Source organism: Chinchilla lanigera, unplaced genomic scaffold, assembly GCF_000276665.1.
Source record: "Chinchilla lanigera isolate Chin_1 unplaced genomic scaffold, ChiLan1.0 scaffold00004, whole genome shotgun sequence".
NCBI classification, from domain to species: domain Eukaryota; kingdom Metazoa; phylum Chordata; class Mammalia; order Rodentia; family Chinchillidae; genus Chinchilla; species Chinchilla lanigera.
This window is the reverse complement of record NW_004955405.1, coordinates 31,010,343-31,029,288: the sequence shown is the minus strand read 5'-3', so window position 1 is coordinate 31,029,288 and position 18,946 is coordinate 31,010,343. Positions and strand designations below refer to the sequence as shown.

The 18,946-nt window shown below is 43.6% G+C and overlaps 2 protein-coding genes across 7 annotated transcripts in view; one reads left to right on the top strand and one right to left on the bottom strand.

Annotated features, from left to right (window-relative positions):
• Cep83 (centrosomal protein 83kDa) overlaps positions 1-4,765 on the top strand; it is a 141,301-nt gene extending 136,536 nt beyond the window's left edge. For all 4 annotated transcript variants that reach the window (XM_013518406.1, XM_005374473.2, XM_005374474.2 and 1 more), the window contains 3 exons: positions 692-795; positions 2,898-3,087; positions 4,128-4,765. In XM_013518406.1, the coding sequence (XP_013373860.1) occupies positions 692-795; positions 2,898-3,087; positions 4,128-4,232 (399 nt within the window). In that variant the 3' untranslated portion in view covers positions 4,233-4,765. The remainder of the gene's footprint in view (positions 1-691; positions 796-2,897; positions 3,088-4,127) is intronic.
• Positions 4,766-5,341: 576 nt separating this feature from the next.
• The window catches only part of Plxnc1 (plexin C1), a gene marked incomplete at its 5' end in the record, with an annotated part of 138,671 nt that continues 125,066 nt past the window's right edge, over positions 5,342-18,946 (bottom strand). Inside the window, 9 exon segments of one of the 3 annotated variants that reach the window (XM_013518393.1) lie at positions 5,342-7,138; positions 7,749-7,849; positions 9,009-9,083; positions 9,176-9,316; positions 12,162-12,309; positions 13,965-14,128; positions 15,345-15,452; positions 15,551-15,582; positions 18,042-18,096. In XM_013518393.1, the coding sequence (XP_013373847.1) occupies positions 7,039-7,138; positions 7,749-7,849; positions 9,009-9,083; positions 9,176-9,316; positions 12,162-12,309; positions 13,965-14,128; positions 15,345-15,452; positions 15,551-15,582; positions 18,042-18,096 (924 nt within the window). 3 annotated transcript variants of the gene reach the window in all.

Here is an 18,946-nt window from a genome sequence, read left to right as displayed (position 1 = left end):
TAAGTGAAGAAAAAAGAAATTTATAAAAGAATGTTTCTATGACTCCATTCATATGAAGTTTTAAAAATAGAAAATCTAAACTGTAACACTGGAAATAAATTAGTTGATTGCCTCTCAGGGATGGGGGTGCTAATGATCGAGGGAAAGGGAGGGGCCCTTCTGGTCCTGGCGATGGTCTTGACCTGTGAGGTAATCACACCAGCTTTTCCTTTGTGATTTTTCATGGAGGTTTATGTGTACATTCTCTGCGTTTTCTATAAACTTGTTATACTTTAATAAAAAATTATAAAACAAATATTTAAAAGTTGTAAGCATGCTTTTAACTGTGAACGTTATTTCAGTTCTTTTAAACACGTATTTTCTGGGAGGATGAAGAGCTAATGATTCCTTTGCAGTTGACAGTCTCGTTAGTAAAATTTGGCTTCTTCCCTCCTTTTAGATTTTTACTTGCAGCAATTTAGTTGTTGATACCAGTTTTCTGATTTGGCACGCGTAACAGTTCTGTCACACTGAGGGCAGGAGGCAGACCTGGGCTTCGTTACCTTCGCAGTTTAGTAAGAGCCATCTGTGCTCAGCTTTCTCTCTAGTGGCCACTGAAAACATTCACCTCTGAGAAACCATTCACTCTACAGTTTTGTTTGAGTAGGGGATTGTGCACTAACGTACTTGATTATGTTACTCATCTTTCTAGAGAAAATCTCTTCATGAAAACAAACTGAAGAGACTACAGGAAAAAGTAGAAGTCCTGGAGGCAAAGAAAGAAGAACTAGAAACAGAGAATCAGGTGCTAAATAGGTAATGTGCTGTGTGTGTACACCGTGGTTACTTTGATACCCTGGAACTTGTTGCTGAGTACACTGTGTTTTATGTTTTATTTAAAATATATATTTAAGAGATTTCTAAAACTATTTGATAACCCCCCGATGCATTGTCTTTTACTTTTGTCCTTCTAACTGAATGTTCCTATACTGCAAAGGGTCTGTCACAAGGCAGGTGTTTGCATTATGGTTGGGATTGACAAGAAGTGATTAGTCACTGGCTTTGCTATCTAGGAGTGGTGTGAGCTCTTGATGCTAACATTAAAAAAAAAAAAAAGACACTTGTGGCTATTGTGTAATTCTGAAAATTGTGGCCACAAGTTTGAATCTAAATTAGTTTCCAGCTGTGGAAAACTATGATTGAGCTATAGCTTCTAGTTTTGTAGGCATATCTAAGCACCAGCATTGTTTGAGCGGAGTTGTTTGTAGTAGCATTGTATGACCCATTTGATTCAAGTTAATAACATCTTTTTAAATTCAGCTAGATGGTGGTAGACTTCTATATTTAATCAACTATTAGACTTTTCTATAATGGAAATTGCCAGTAGTATCACAAAGTAATGCTTTATGATATGCCCTGGTATTGGTTGTAATTCTTACCAAAATGTGAATTTTTTTTTTTTTTTTTTTTTTAAGAACACTCAAAAGGTTTCTAGACCGGGATTGTTGCCAACTTTATAATAGGCTGTCTGAAAGTAGAAAGCTACCAATTTCATTGTAAAACCAAATTCAACTTACTATTTCTTCTAGTAATGTTGCAGTCATTGATTTGAGATTGGGTAGTTGTGGCACAGGTCATCTAGGACTTTGGATGGCTCTGAAACTATGTTTGATTACTGGTATAATTGATGTTCAGGAATCATCTTCAAAAAATATCTGTGAAGGCCTAAGAAGTTAGATTTTTCTTTTACCTTTGTCGTTTTTTTCTTACAGTGAGTCGCTTCATACACTTTGTGGTTATCTACTATCTGATCTTGGAAACAACAAATGTTTGTCCTCCTCAACATAGTCAGGATAACACTGACAGAGGGGCAGAGGTTTTTCCATACGCCAAGCAATCAGTTCTCCAGTGGACACTGGCTGGGTGTCCCATAACTCCATTCAGAGCCTGTCTACCTAGGCATAATGTCAGACTCCACAGGGTTGAGGCCTCAGTTCTGCAAGACTGCCCCATGTCTGGTGCTGCTCACAGCCCCAGAGTGGGACCTGTGTTTCTGACTGACAGCTGTAAATAGGGCTTCCTGTGACCCTCTGTTAGGGTTCAGTTAATTTGCTGGAGCAGCTCACAGAACTCAGGGAAATGCTTTACACAAGTTTATTACAAAGAGTATCATGGAGGATACAGATGAATGACCAATGGAAGGGATGCAGGGGAAATGGTATGGAGCTTCCGTGCCTCGTGCACGTCTGTCACCCTCCAGGGACCTCCATGTGTTCAGTAACCCATGAGCTCCCCCATGCTGTCCTCTTGGGGTTTTATGGCAGCTTCCTTTCATAAGCAGAATTGAACCTTAAGCTTTTCTCCCCTCCCCAGAGCTGGAGGTGGAGTGTGGCTGAAAGTGCCAACTCCCTAATCATGTCGTGGGCTTTCTGGTGACCTGACCTCATTCTGCAGCTTTCCAGGGTCCCTCAGCTACCAGTCATCACATTACCGTAAAAAAGGATGTTCTTTTCCACTCCTGGAATCACATGGTTTCAGGAGCTGCCTGGGAACCAGGGGCAGAGACCAAATACCTGTATTTTTATTATATCACAATATCATACTTGCATTTCAAAAATGAGATTAAACTACACAAAATTCTATATATGACCATATTTCACCTAGAAAAATTGCAGTTTCATACAGCTCATCTAGCATTTTCTTTATTCTTGTGAAGTTGGACATGGTGGCCCATGCCTGTAATCTCAGCACTTGGAAGGCTGACGCAGGACAATCACAAGTTCGAGGCCAACCTGGACCACATAATGAGCTCAAGGATAGTCTGAGCTACATCGCGAATCCCTGTCTCAAGAAAGAAAAAATTGTGAATCAGGAAGCATGTAACTCTTAAAAGGACATACTCTTTTTTCTCTTTTAAGACAAAATGTTCCATTTGAAGAATATACAAGGCTTCAGAAAAGACTAAAGGACATACAGAGAAGACACAATGAATTTCGAAGTCTAATTTTAGTTCCTAACATACCTCCGACAGCATCTATGAATCCTGTGAGCTTTCAGTCATCAGCCATGGTCCCAGGCATGGAACTGTGCTTCCCTCCTCATGTGCAGGTATGAGCATTTATTTTAGGAAAAAACAGTCAAACATTTCATTGAAATAGAGAGTTTAAAACCCAAATTGTCGATGTGATCTTAGCCACAAAAATAGCATACCCACTTCAAGGTAACCTTACCTTCTTTTGAGGACCATAAAAATTTGCTGAGAAGTAGATCTGAATTTGTTCCGTCTTTTAGTGGTGGTGCTGGGAGTAAAATATACTACTGGGCAATAGATAAGGAAGTTTTAACGCGGTTTTGAGTAAGCTAGACTTTGTAAAACTTGTACTATTGCTAAGCATTTACTACTGCAGCGTGATGTTTTGCATCCAGTAGTTTAATACCGATGAAAAATGCTTTGAGGGCAGATACTGTTTTGGCTTATTTGTTTTTTTATGAGGTAAGGTCTTGCTGTGCAGGTCAGGCTGGCCTTGAACTTACTATGTAGCCCTGGCTGGCCTCGAACTCTCAATGATCCTCCTGCCTCAGCCTCCCAAATGCTGGGATTACAGGTGTGCGCCACCACACCCAGTGAGGGCAGGTATTTTTATTTCCAATTCATAGATGAGGAAACTGAGTCAGAAAGTTGAAGTGACTTGCCTAAAGTTGCTTAATAAATGACGAAGTTTTAAACTCGTTTGATTTCCAAACCTAGGCTCTTTATGCTGTATCATGTTCTCAAAATATTAAAGGAATCAAATTGATTGGGTGGTTTTTAGAAGGACTAAACAATTATGTTTTGTAATACTGTAATAAATTGTTAAACTCCAGTCTTGTTTCAAGATTACCATGTAAGTACACTGGAGACCCCTTGTATTTTCTAATGTATTACCTAGTGAATTTCACACCTAGAGAACAGACTGGACTTTGCTTAGGGTCAGAGCCTGTGGCGGGAAAGAAGTGGGACTTCTTAACAGCTCACCCATACTGCTCTGCTTTCGGACTGCTGAAGTGGACCTGACCTCCCTGCAGATTGCTGCAGGCCTGTGTAAGAGAGGAGCCCTCTGGTTTTTCTAACAGTTTCTTTTGCTTTGCTTTCCTACATCGTTTTTAAGGAGGAACAACATCAAAGGGAACTCTCTCTCCTTCGCAAACGACTAGAAGAACTAGAAACAACACAAAGAAGACAGCTAGAGGAACTTGGATCTCCTGGGGAGTGATGTTCTCGCGAAGACGGACAGATCAAAGCAGGCGAAATCTCAGACTCAGTAAAATGTGAAGTTTTACCGTTTGTGGCACCAAGCTGCTTCACTGTGATTTGCCAAAGTCCTTGCGTGTGCCTCAAGAAGAAGGTACCAGCTACGACAAGCGAAGCACTGAAGGAAACAGTTCCACAGATATTTAGAATATGTATTGAGGACCTTTTGAGAATATAAAAAGCAAATTGATACAAGGAACTAATTAGAAAATCAAGTTATAAAATTGACTTTACTTTGAATTTTTTGGCATTTTGCCTGAAATATGTCCGTTGAAAGTTCCTTTTTCCTTACCTTTGAGGTGCTTGACGGTAACAAAGTCAGTAAACACCTGTGGTTTACAGTAAGAGGTATAAACCTGTAGTTTTGGGGGGAAATACGACAATTTAAAAGATGGCATAAAAGAACTTACAAACATTCATTGCAGAAGTCTACCTTTTCAAAAAGCTGTGTGCACATAATTTATTAAAGAGCTTAATAAATATTTTTCTAACTAATATTTGTGTTTAATTTCATTTTGGCCAAGTAATATACTGTATATGCTGCAGTTTAGAAGATTTCACTGATTATGGCTTTTCTTAGTGGAAACTAGTACAACATTAAATGCTGTAGCTGTTTAAAAAAGGGCTATGGATGGAGAAACCCAGCGGGCCCCTCAAGCAGTACTGGTCTTTGTTTTGGATCCACTCAAACGGTGACACTGTTTTTTCTGTGTTCCTACGTGTGCCTTCACTACTTTGTTTTTCACTGCACGCCCTTTGGAGGCTTTTTATGTAACATGTTTTTGAAGAATTCTGCTGCAATAATTTCATGTCAGCCTAGCAAAGCATTCTCCAGAAGACATGATAGTCAGAAGTCCAGGTCCACAGGGGAGGACGGGGATGCAGCTGAGCAGCCGTTGACATCGTTTATCAAGAAACGAGGTTTATGTACTACTACATAATGGGCTGCTTATCCACGCAGCATAGGCAGTGACACCTTGTTTTTGAAAATTAATTTCTATGGCACCACTTAGAATAAAAAACCTATTAGAACTAGGAAATTGGGGAGAACAAAAGACCAACAGTCCACAGTTACATCAAAATGTTTATTTTTGGATATAGACATTTAAAACATTCATCTCCAAGAACAGCTTCAATCAGGTATACAGTAAGAAATAGACTTTAAATCCTAATACAGAAAAGGTAACAGAATTAATTTTTAAATGCTGCTGTAGACACTACTGTTAGAAAAAAAATTTATAAATGAATTGTTTTGCACCAAAAAATATGCAAAGAAAGTTGAAAATAGATATTGTTTGCCATTTGTTTCTCTAGTTGCTGTTTAAATTAGACCCAGTGACTGATTGTCTTCAGCACACATCTAATTTGGCCATTTACTGCATTTGGCTAATGTGATCCAGAATGTGATCCTAGATAGTGCTTTTCACTGGAGGATTGACAAACACGCTACATACATTAGTGAATCTCCACACCACCTCAGTGAGGTAGGTTAGAAATATACAGAAATTGAGGCACAAAGAGGTACGTGACTTGCCCAAAGTTCCTAACAGCACAGTCCCTGGAAGAGGAGGTAACTCTCCACACAGGACTCACGTGCCAGAGAGCTGGACAGGGACACCCTCGTGTAGCATTCAGTAAATACTTCGATAAAGCTGTAGCTGATCCTTTGAGTTCACTGTACCCTAGAGAAGGGAAGTCTTTTGGGCAACTCTCCTACCCTTGCCTCTCAACTCTCCTATAACTGTTCTCTTACGAGTGCCTTCACCTCTTTGAAGACTGTAGCAGCTTTGGATGGGGACCAGACCTCTCACCTTATACTTAGAAGTAACCTATTTGGTAGTACTTTTGAGATGTGTCCACTGGGCAGAGAGTGGTCAAAAGCACAGGATTGGGATGGTGCCTATCAGGGCAGTAACTGCTTCTTTCTCTGAACCGTTTGTTCAGGTGTCACCTCTCTCACTCTTTAGCAGATATTAGGAAACAGAAAAGAACTGCATTTACCTAAGACAAATTCACATTTCAGTTCTGATGTTCCGTACAGTGTTGGGAAATGGTTTAAGGAATGTGTGATCGATGTTTTATTTGCTACCTGAATTTTTTTTTTTTTTTCCTTAGATCGGGGACTTAGAGCACCGAGGGTGAAAGGTGCCTGCCACAAGCAAAGCTTTAGAGTTGCCAATTACACTTTTTACTTCTTCTGGTTTAATAGAAGGAAAACACAGTGGTATTAAAATTGGTCATGAGCAGCAAAAATTCAGGAATAAAAAACTCAGCAATAAAAAGACTACAGTATAACTGGTAGGGAGTTTTGTTTTTTTTTTTTTAAAAGAAAGGCATGAATGAGTTATTTAAAATTCTTTCTCCTGTAAGGAATAATTTCCAAAAGTACATAGTAAGACTAAGATACCAAGTTGTCTACTAATATTTTTCAGGCCTTGGGCCTCAAATATATATTTATTTATATATAATACTCCAGTGTGAACAGCAATTTGATGAAATGTAAAATGTATCTTTTTTTTTTTAATCACACACAAGTATTTATAACCACAGGGTTCACCAGAAATCTAAAGCAAGGAGCCACTAGTATAGAAATGTAGGATTAGAGTGACTTACACTTCCACAGATAGTTCTGATCAAAGGTTTTTAAATAAAATTAATAGTCTTTACAATACCCAACATGTTCACCATCAAATACATTTAGTATGAAAGGATGAATGAAAAAGGAACATACATCAGGACAAAGTGTCTGGGTAAACCGCTGTTGCCTTTTAATAAAGCCCACTCACTCTCCTTGCTTTAGAGCTCCCGGATGGAAAATGGAGGCGAGTTGGATGGAGTGCAGTTGGCGACCACTGAAAAACACGAGCCCTTTCAACAATGTTGCAACACTGTTAGTTTTTGGTTTAAACACACACACACACTCACAAATGCTAAGTGTACACACCACCAAATTCTGCGGTCAGCTTTTCCAAGAACTACTGGGGAAAGTTTCAATGCTGCAAACCCTTGAGGTTGCCCTAACGCCGCCACCTCGTTCCCAAATGACTCAGTTCACCTTTTGCTTTGAGCATTGGCAATATCCCTTTTTCTGCAGCGGTGCAGTGTAGTTACAAGTGCTACACGGCTGTAGTTTTCCAACAAAACCACTTAGATATCATTGTGCTTAAGTGGGGACTGTCATTACAATACTGACACTTGCTTACTGGCCCTGTATTCTCTGTAAACAAGGAGGCTGTTTGCAACAACCACTTCACCTCTATTTACGGAAGGGTTCCCACAGCATACACACAGGCACAGTGGTCGATACGCTTATTAAAAGCTGTGCATGTGCCTTGGTCTCTTAAAAAAAGACAGTGCTCAAAGTGGAACCTTTGTGCAAACCTAAAAAATTAACGACACAGAGTCGCTCAAGCGGCCGTTCCGCTCCCAAGTCGTCTGAAGAACTTTGCCACATTAAGCCAGGCCCCAGGGTGCTTACATCCACTTGCATTTCTTCTTTTCATCAAATAAGACCTTTACATGCAAGAGTTGTTTCTGAGCTTCTTCCAGCCCTCGTTCTCTTTCTAGTTTATTTAGAATCTGTTGACAATTAGAACAGTTATTTTAGATATTGTGGTTCTAGCATTATCATTCTGTTTTTCCTCTTTAATTCCTGATGCTGTGAGTGGTACAATCTGTATGAAACAGATGCCAACGTTTTCTCCGATTATTTACATACTCACTTTGCAAGTTGTTTTGCCAAGTCATTATCACAGAATCAACAACACTTTGGTTTAAAATAGAAGGCCTCAAGAAATACCAACTATTTGCTTATAAATATGGGACCAGACTTCCAAGGCCCTGCTTTATGCATTGTGTCACAGCCATTCCAAGCACAGCAAGCATTCCTGGGCAGCCAACATGCAGGCAAGTATTTCTCCTTAAGTGCAGCAGGCAGGGGCATCCTCGTCAGAGACAAGTAGTTCCCCCTCCCCTCCCCTCCCCTCCCCTCTCTTCCCCTCCCCTCTTGGACAGTGTAGTCCCTTTTGTCCCCTCCCCTCCCCTCCACAGGGCTTCCCTTCTCACCCTTGGAAAGAGGGATGCTTATCATGTTTAAGGAACTCATTGCCTCTACCCTACCTTAGCTCTTCACTTGATCTTCAAGTAGCAAATGGAATGGTGAGCTATTCTCACCACTGACATGGATAGCCTGTCCCAGCATGACTGAGTGGGGGGAATCAGGGAAGGGGGAATTAACATATTTGGAAACAATGCATCCAGGTTAAGGAGAATTAATCATAAAGGTGAATGGTAGTTCATTACTAATGGTTGTAAAAAGCCTGAATTAAAACAGTTGTTACTGACATAGTTGCTTATGTTAGAAATATGTCATAATTTCATATAACTATTCAATACCGAGTCTAGGCTTAGCTTTCATTTTTAGCAGATTACAACGAAGCCTAAGCTGGCCGCCTTGAACAAAGCCACAACTTACTCATCAGTGTTAATTTGAGTCACTGTGGCTGTAGGTCCCATGAACTCAAATGTAAATGCAGGCTGGTGGGCACATAATTTAAAGACAAGAGGGGCGGCCATGTGCAGGGTCTGGCATGGTACCAGGACCCCCACCTCAGGCAGGCTTCCTGGCCTCCTCCTCTGGCTGTTTCGGCTGCCAGAGCTGTCCTGAGACCTACTGAGCACTATGGCCAGACCCTTGTGACTGCTTCATAGGTTAAAAAGAGGTTAAATAGAGTCTTACCTCATCAAAATATTTTACGATGTATTTGTAGATTTCTGTCAAGGCCACTTCTTCATTAAATTCATTTTCGTGTTTCTAAGGAAAAAAAGAAAAAGCTTGTTGAGAGACTCCAAAATGACCTTTAAAAAAAAATCAAATAGAAGCTTATTTCTCGTTTTGAATGATACCTTAGATTCCTGAGTTAAGAATTCTTCCATTTCTAAAGATGACAATGGAGGCAAATCCCTGATTGCTTTATAATAAGATTTTACTTCCTCTTTGTAGGTTGGGATATCCTTGGCATAGAGAAGTTTATTAGTTGGTGCTTCCTGAAAAAAAAAAAAAGCAACCACACCACACAGGTAAAAATCCATGGAGAATTTATACCAGCACAATGTAGCTGAACCTCCACCATCAGCACTACCTCTTGCTAACAAGGCTCATGCAGGAGGCCTCAGTAAATGGTGACTGAGTGACTGACTGCCTTCTAGATAGTTCTGGTGAGTCACTGTTCTTTTTGGGCAGATTAAATGCTAATATATTCTGCCTTCCTCTCATAAAAGAACTAAATTATTATTTTTGCATGATTTTGAGTTACTGTAACAATGGAACTTATTTCAATCATAGTTCATTACTAATGGTTGTAAAAAGCCTGAATTAGAACATTTGCTCTCACCCTCACCCACCAGTGGATTTGGCATTTATAAAAGACTTGATTGTAGGTCTCACTGAACCCTTTATATAACTATGAAACTGGTAAGTAATTGGCAGTGGCAGATTTTCCAGCTCGTCCCTTATGAAGATCTCCCAGTTTCCTCAAGGAAGCGTATGGTTGTTAGGACTGGGGGCTCTGATGTCTGAATTTGCAAAGGTTCCCTGGTACTTTTAATGGTTTTATGGAATTATAATAGTGATAATATTTAAAGAGCAAGTAAGTGAAGATTTGATATTAAGAAATCATTTTTTTAATAAAAGTTTGAAAAATTCTCCTTGGGGAAGGTAGGTGAGTTAATGGTCAGGCTACTGCTCCAGTGCGTTCTGCAGAATCCGGTGGCTCAGCGAGTGGCCTGATGACTCACTCTGAAGGACACCTTGATGGAGATATTACTGAGATTTTCTTGTCAAGTTGAAGAGGAACTCACAAATAATGTGATCATTTGCTCATTCATTCATTCATTCATTCATTCAATAAACATTCAGCCAGGTGTGTTGGCAGGCCTTGAGTGTACAAAGGTGAAGACGATTGTACTGCCCTTGAGAAGCTCACCTCTAAGGGAGAAGACAAATTTACAGTGTTAACTCTGACATAAATAATTAGGCTATAAAAAAAAAGGCTACAGAGTTAGGCAAATCAGAATCTATGACTTCTCTGTGACCTCACTGAGACATAACCTAAGGACGTCAATTTCCTCATCCATAAAACGAGGGTCACATTAACTACTTATGTGGTACTTCTGAGGAAACATACCAAGAACCTGGTAAATAATCCGAAAATGACCATTTTTCCTATGAACAAACAAACATGCAAGTGTTTTCCAGTGTGCTGTGCTAAGGCAAACCTTATCAGTCACATGAAGAAAGCCTTGTGGGAACTGTACTGGGGAAAGTTCACACGGGAAGCAGTTAGATTGATCTGAGTCTCCTACACGTTCGGGCACACATCGGATAAGTGTGTGCTGAGTGAATGGCTTTTGAATGAATGAATGAATGAATGAGATTTTACTAGACACAAAGGTTGTGAGACCGGAAAGACCTGAGGGAAGGGATGTGGATACAAGCTCTTGGTGTGTCTGGGGAAAGCATGGGCAGTGTGCCAATAAATGATGAGGCCAAAAGAGGCCTGCGGTCGATCAGAAGGTGCTCCTGGCACTGCAGAGGCCAGCTGGGGGTTATAGGTGACATTCTCAAGCCGTTAAGCAGGAGGCTGGCCAGGTGAGGCTGATGTTCTAGGAAGATAACCCGAGACACAGTGAAAAGGGGATGCACAGGGGAAGGCTGGACAGCAGGCATGGACACAGGCTAGGAGACGAGTGTTATCCCAGTGTGGAGGGAATGGAGAAGGGACAGGGATGAGAAGGAAGGGATGGGTCTTCCGAAGAGGGCAGGAAGTATAACGAGTGAACTGAGGGTACAGGCTGGAAGGGGACAGGAAGCAGAGTCAAAGATAATGCTGAGGGTCACAGCATTGAGAGCCCAGGCAACGGGAGGGAAGACACAAGTAAAGCCCAGTTTGTTTTGCAGGAAGAGTGGTGACAAAGAGTTGAAAGGTTGGCTCGGTATCTGAGGGACCTGTACATCAATTACCGTTCATTTCTGGTACTATGAAGATCTTCCTACCAAAGAGCCACTTCTCAGCTTTCAGAGGGTTTTCTGAAATCCATTAGGTACAGATATTGCTCAGTTTAATTTATTTTGGAGTGCTTGGAAAAGACCAAAATATCTTTTTCAAAGCTTGCTCTGTATTTTTATCTTTCTTTGCTTTCTCGGGGCTTTTTATCAGCAAAGAAAACCATAGGAAAGCAATGTTCATGACTTGATTATAAACTGACAAACTGGTATTATTAGAAGTCTCAGACAAGGTTTTCTTCCCCATAAGCTGTTTGTTATACTGAAATAGACTTTTTATAATATATTCAGATGGAATTGACTTGGAAAAATATTAATAGTTTTATATTTTGGGTTAGTCTATCAGTGTCCTTTGAATGTTTTTCTAAGAAACAAGGAAAATGTATACTTCATGGTAGTTTTTCAGAGGCACAACTCTGCAATAGGATGGGGCTAATTATTTTGGGTTTTTTTCTTTATGAATGAGATTAAAAATAAAAGTAAATGGGAACCGGGTGTGGTGGCACATGTCTGTAATCTCAGCATCAAGAGGCTGAGGCAGGAGGATTGCTGAGTTCAAGGCCAGCCTGGTCTACATAAGCAAGTTCAAGGCCAGTCAGAACTACATTAGCAAGATCCTGTCTCAAAAAAACAAACAAAAAAAAGTGCTAAAAAAATTCAAGTAAATGGCACAGATTTTAAAGAGAAGCAAATTTACAGTGACCATGAGTGACTGCTTCTCTTCCGCTGGTGTGGTTTAGGCCAGCTGTCCATTATCTGAATGTTCGTAAGACATCGTGATTTAGACTCACGGGACTGTGTGTAAGAAACTGCAAAACGGGGCCTTACCTTCCCTAGCTGCTGCTCGGTGAGGGAAAAGGCGTCCATGAATGCCTGGGCAATCACTGACAAACAGCCGTCTATGTGTGGCGTCTTCTTAATGTCAAAGACAAACTGAGGGTTCTTCAGGATGTTGACCCAGAAGCGAAGAGGAAGGCTGTTGAAAGACAGTAAGCTCCTCTCACATAGGGCCTTCCAGAGACAGCCAGTCGTCTGCGTACCAGTTCGTACAGAGGGGTCTATGTCCTTACTGAACACACAAATCTGCTAGGCAAACTACCAAGCCACAGATGGCACCGCACTCCGAACCGGGAAGGGTGAAGCACAGCGACAGAGGCAAGAGGAGGGGTTGGAAGCAGCCCCGGTCCTGGCGAGAGGTTTCTGCAGACCCATCCGGGTTACATAAGATGAGGACCAGCAGGGGAGCCTCTCGCCGAGCTCTCCCAGGCCTGACGCCCTCCATATGTGGCAGCCTGGTCTTGGCCGCACGCTGTCCCTGGATTCTTCACCTACAGCTCCTGCTGCTACCCTCTCAACATCTCCCTGAGGCCTCTGGCCACCGGATCCTGATGCTCACCCCCTGTCCCTCCCCACTTCCTTCTGCACTCTCCTCTAATGCCCTCCAGGGCATGCACGCGATTGGCTGTCTGCACCTGCTAGAACACAAGCACCGTGAGGATGTGGGTTTGTCCGTTTTGTTCACTGCTGTACTCCAGCACCCAACGGTGGTGGTGGTTGTAGGATCTCAAGTAAATACTTGCATACAAACTTGGGAATCATTCAAAGTCCTTCCAGTATCTCCTTCTCAGCTCAGGCCTGGCTCACCACCTCCCGGGCATGGCTTCTACCCTGGCAGGTGCCACTGTTTCCACTGCAGAATGGTGGCCTGCAGTGCGAGGCTGGGTGTGGCTGCAGCAGGGCTGAGGGAAGGAGTGAGCCAGAGCGGAGCGCTGAGATCCACTGGACTCACAGGAGAGGACTGGACCTAGAGCTCTGCACCTTCCGCTTTTAAAGCTTCTTGAAATTGCTGTGGCTGACCTGACTGCTTAGAGGCGCTTGAGCCTGCCAGATGAGTCCTACTGCATCGTAACTCTCCCTGAGTGCCAGCACTACCTATTTCAAACACAGGTAAGGAACCAGGTTTCTTTTCTAAAGAAAAATGGAGAAGAAGTCTGGATGCCCTGGCTTAAGATAAAATGTAAAAAAAAAAACAGTACAAACTCTTGATTATAATTCTCCTGGTACTTGAGTACTGCATTTGATAAAAGCATGAATTTAGACACACAGCTTGAAAATTGCAAAGTGACATTATTTTAGGGACAAATAAGCATTTTTCCTAATGGGAAAATTGTATGATAAAATCACAAAATATTAATTTTTCTTTTTTTGCTGCTCTAACCTTCTAGATAAAGTCTTTCAAGCATTAAAGACAGCAGTGTTTTTAATGTTACCCTAAAGAACAGGATCCTCTGCATAGCAATGATTTCATGTATTGTTTAAAAATAGAAACACAGGGGCTGGGGATTTAGCTCAGCGGCAAAGCGCCTGCCTGGCAAGCACAAGGTCGTGAGTTCGGTTCCCGGTACCGGAGAAAAACCAAAAAAATAAAAAAATAAAAAAAATAAATAAAAAATAAATGAAAAATAAAAATAGAAACACAGCAAAGAAACTACTTTGACTTTATAGCTTACCTGGACCAAAGATTTGGGTACAGAGGTAAATGAACCCTTCTGTGACTATCCATGCCCCCCTTTTAGTTAATATTTCTGTCCCAGATTCTTGAAAACAGTCAATAATCGCCCACATTCCCACCTGTTTGTTTTCCAAATATGTACGACATCAGGATCTGTGATTTTTTTGTTTTCGGCCTGGGCATCCAGAAAGTCAAAAAAGTATTTTATAGCAAATGGGGCTCTGCTGTTGGGTAAACTCCAAATGCTTCTGAAAAGTTTTTCAAGCACAGAGTGGATTGCCACCTGCAAGACCAAGAGCACGAGAGTTGGGAGATTAGAAAATACTGCACTGATTTGGAAAACAGAACAGAACACCAAACCTACGTTCAGAGAAAACGATGTGCCAACTGGAGAAAAATGGAGCGGAAAAGGTAAAATCATCAAAGGTGGCCAATGAGTTAAGGGACAAAGGTTCTGAACGTCCACGCCCAGCTCTAGATTTGATTCATAAGCTTCTTGCTTATGATTTCTTAGAAATTGTAAAGAAGGGAGGATTTCTCAGCGACCACTAGCAACTGACAGGTCAGTTGCAGGCCCAGATACAGGAACCAAGGAGCCAGGCATGTTTGGCTTTTTTATAAGTCACGTTCAGCCTGGAAAACTCAAGCGATACTGCTCCGTTCCCAGAATTTTTCCTGCTGCCTGAATTTCCATCATAGGGTTTGACTGTGTGCTTTCCAAAGCATCTGCGTATTTTATAAAAAAAAACAACTGGCTGAGCTCTCTGGGAAGGCTGAGAAAATCAAAAGGCTCAGGCTGTTCTCTGACCACCAAACAAATCTCCTAAGCCCTAAGCAGATTCTCTCTGTCCATAATCTAAGAAGGATACCCAGCAAGTTAACTAGGGTCAGGTTAGGTAGTAACATTTATATTGCTAGTCATTTCAGGGGGAAAAATCACAGACTTCTGTTAATCTCATCAAAAGCCACATAAAGTAAAATTTGCTCCTGATTTGGTATTCCACTGGCTTTCACATCTGGCACTTTTTAGATGTGAATAGAATTCCTAATTTCAAAAAATTTTAAAAATCAGTAAGATTTACTAGGTTTATAGTCATTGATCCCCCCCTTTCATTTTATCTGCGATTCAAAGAAGGAGTTTTTATTGCCTATCTATAATAACAAGTAAACAAAAAGGAATCATTATCCTGTCAACCTAAAAATAACAATAGTAAAAAGGTGGGCAAAAGAACTTGGAACAATATTAAAATCCCTGATTGAAGATACTATGGTAGAAATTTGTAAAGTGCTGTTATCTTTACAGTTTATTAAAAAAAAGAAAAGAAAAAGAAAAAGAAGAGAAGCAGGGGATAGGAAGTGTTTACAATTTAAACTTTCATTTTGCTTTGCTGGAAGGCACAAGGGATTTGTAACATTTTCACACTTCAGTGGAAATTAAGTCAAACACATCACACACCCCCAAGGTACCCATAAACGCGTTCCCAGAACAGTAAGTGTACCTTGGTCGACAGCAGCTTTGTCAAATACATTTCTTTTACTTTGAACTTGTGTTTCCCTCGATGTCTCTTTCCTTGCACATCTTGGAAGGCTTCCGAATCTGGTAAAATCTAAAGGGAAGACAGAATGGCAGCGTTACCCAAGGCGACCACCCGCGCTCCAGGAGGCATGCCATGTCAGCAACGAGCACCCGAAAGCCTCAACTCACCAAATGGCAGTGTTCGTCGGTGTATTCCACATCTGAAGGACAGAGAGCGGGGAGAAAACAGTCCATTAACAAATCAGCCATGGGCTAACCGGCCTTCTAAAAAGCCCTGCTTGTGCTGTAAACCCAAGAGCCCTTCTGCTGGAGCCCTCTGTGGTGGCAACTTTCCTTCCACTGTGAGGGTGCCTGGAGCAGGGACAGGAGCTGGAAGCAGCTTCCCTGGCCTCTAGGAGGCGCTCAAACAGGCGGAGCGGCCACCTGCTGGGTTTGGGGCGGGAAGGCTCGAGCCTATCATCTAAAGAATCCACCTGCAGCACCTCTCTGCGGCAGGCTGCCAGGTGTTAAGTACAGCAAGGAGGAAGACGACCTCTTCCCACCCTAATGGAATGCTCATTCCAGCCCACGAGAGACAGCAAACCACTAATTGCACATTTAATTACTTAATCAGAATTGTGGCAAGGATTATGAAGAAGACGTCTGTGAAGGAAGCACCTCACAAGTACCAGCCTAAGTCTGGAAGGTTGCCCTGAGGAAGGAAGGTGGAGCTGAACCTAAACGAATGGTTAGCGGGGTGAGTGGGGAGGCCCCGCGGGGGAAAGGCAGGCCATTCTTCCTAGGATCTGAGAGGGACCCGCGCCGTGGCACCTGCCTGTGGAGGCTGAGGCATGAGGATCACCGCATGTTGGAGCCCAGCCTGGGTTACACAGACTTCAAGGCCAACCTCAACTACATAGCAAGACCTCAAAAAAAAAAAAAAAAAGAAGAAGAAGGGCCCTGTAATGGAGCTCACAGAGCGCAGGAGGAGAAGCTTGGGAGAAAGTCAACGATAAAGGGAAAGAGAGTGGAAGACAGGGAAAAATGGGCTAGGGCACCGGGGCACTTGAAAATGAGAGCAACTAGAACATCTTGAGATGCTAATGGGGAAGAAGGAGCAGGCCAGAGGAGAAAAACCCATTTACAGCACCCCTGCGGCTGAGCGGTGAGAGTGCTCGGGGGCTCGGGAGGATGATCTGAAGCCCAGGGCAGAGAGCGGCCTTGGGTGGGAGGAGGGACAGCCCTAGTGCAGGGGCAGGAGCGGGACAGCAGGCGCAGGAGGCTGATGGTTGGGTGCGGGTGCTGAGCGGTGCTGACGGAACTAGGATTTCCGTGCTCTCTGCCCTGCACAGAGGGAAGTCACCTGCTGAGGTCAGGAGCGCTGCGTGGCCAGGGCGTGCGAAGGCAGGCCCCGGGAACACAGAGGGGAGCTCCCAGGGAATCCCGGGGCCGGGGTAGGACGTGTTGGGGTCCCTGGCTGCCAGGAAAGTGACACCGACTGCCGCCGAGTGCCTTTCTCCCGTGGCTGCCTGGATGGAGGTTCCGAAAAGCTAAGAATAGCGGGGTTCAGCCACTGCTGGGATTCTGACCCGGCCGGGGCTAGGTCCGGGGGGCGGTGAGCCTGGCGTGCGAGCGGCGGGGTGAGCGGGATGAGCTCAGCCGGACTCGACAGGGAGGAAGCGAAGGGTCGGCTGCCTGGAGCCCCACCGAGAGACCCACCCTCAGCTCCCGCTGTTCAGTCCCCGAACAACAGGCGCTTCGAAAGGCCTAATCTCTGAGACCCAAAAATCACCGCTCTCCCCGTTTCCACAGCACAAGAATGCCATCACCTCCACAGCGGCAGCGGCTTTCCGTGGGGTGTCCCCATCGGAGTGACGGGAGGTGAGAGCCCCCGCGGGGGTCCACCCACAGCTACCGGGTGACCTTCTGTCCTCGGCAGTCCCGCAGTCCCTGTTCGCGCTGACCAGATGCTGGGGCCCACAGAGCTCCTTCTACCAGGAGTCAGAAGCCCGAAGCCCAGCCCGGCAGAGGCCCGAACCCTTGTGGGGGCTGAAGGCTGATCGTCTTTGCAGGGACAGAGTTTCTCTGGAGGCAAATCTAGCATATGACTTAGAGATTTTCTCACGGCATTGCGAGCCTGTTTTCCGGCTGTCGGAGAGCGGGACAAGGACTTTGTAGGCTGCTCTGTTAACGCTCTCATAAAAGCTTCCTCTTCGGTTTCTCTCCACTTTCTGGGAAGTTTGCAAACGCTGCCTCACTGATAACAGGACTTTCTACGTGCACTATCTTACGTGTGCAGCGCTCGCAGGGCCGTGTGATTATCTCTCAACTTCCTTCTCAGTTTCCCGGGGAGATCCTTCCAGGGCTCCCCAGCCCGCTGAGGAGCTGGGAAAGCACTATGGGGACGGAGACCCAGGGCCTAGTTTAGAGACGTTAACAAGCAGTGACTTCCTTTGTGCGGCCTGGCAGGGCCAACCACAGTTTACAGTTTCCTTTCTTTCTTCTCAGGGGCCCACATTCTGAGGACTAGAAACAGATCAGACCAGCTTTTCTCAGCCTTCAGAGAATGACGTAGCAACAGCTCAATCTCACTTTTGTGACAGTACCTCTGAGGGAGGCACAAAGCAATACTTCCTAAAGCTGGGTGAGAACAAAAGGTTAACAATATTATATTGGTTACCTGAAGTAAAATTTGCTATCTTCTTAAAGACTTTTATAGTGGATCCATTTGATATCTGAAAGCAAAGATAAAAAATATATGAGTTTTCAAAATTTAATGCATTTCTCAACTTCGCCCAAGAATTAGATGGCTGGGTGGATCTTATATCCTCTCACTTATTAAATCAAGTATTTATCAAGGGCTGCCATGCTCTGTGCATGGTGCTGGAGGCTGGGCTCTCTAGAATGAGGAGCAAGGCATGGTTCCTGCCCTCAAGGGGATCATGGTCCTCTGGGAGAGGAAGGCAGGCTATGAGGTGCGGTGAGTTCAGTGCTGAGGTGGTGGTGGCCAGGACAGTGTGGCCCAGCTGGGACGGGGCCAGCCCTAGAAGAGGGGAGCACTAAACCCTGTGTGGTGATTAGGGTGGGCTAGCAACTCGATTGGCTGGGGAGCTGTCCAGGGGGCTGGTGGAGCACACTGCTGGGTGTGTCTGGGTGGAGTGACCTCGGGTATTGTACCTTTCTCTTTGGCACTGTTCCCCTGCGGTGCTTTTCAGCCACCAGAAACTAAGTAACTCTGCTCCATATGCCCTTCTGCCTTGATGTTTCTGCCTTGAGGCCAGCTGTCCATGGACTGTCCCCTTAAAATGTAAGCCACATTGCTCCTTTCCTCCTTTAAGTAGTGGATATTGGATATTGTGTCCTCCGACAGGAAAGTGAATACCCTCTCTCACTGGTTATGAGACACCTGGGCCAATTTCATTTTTTGAGATTCCTATTTGTTATTGGCTGAATATTTATGCCTCCTTCAAATTCATGTGTTGATATCCTAATCCCAATATGATGATGTAGAACAGGGGGCACCTATGGGAGATAATGAATTCATGTGAGTGGGGCCCTCTTGAGTGGTGTTAGCACCCTTATAAG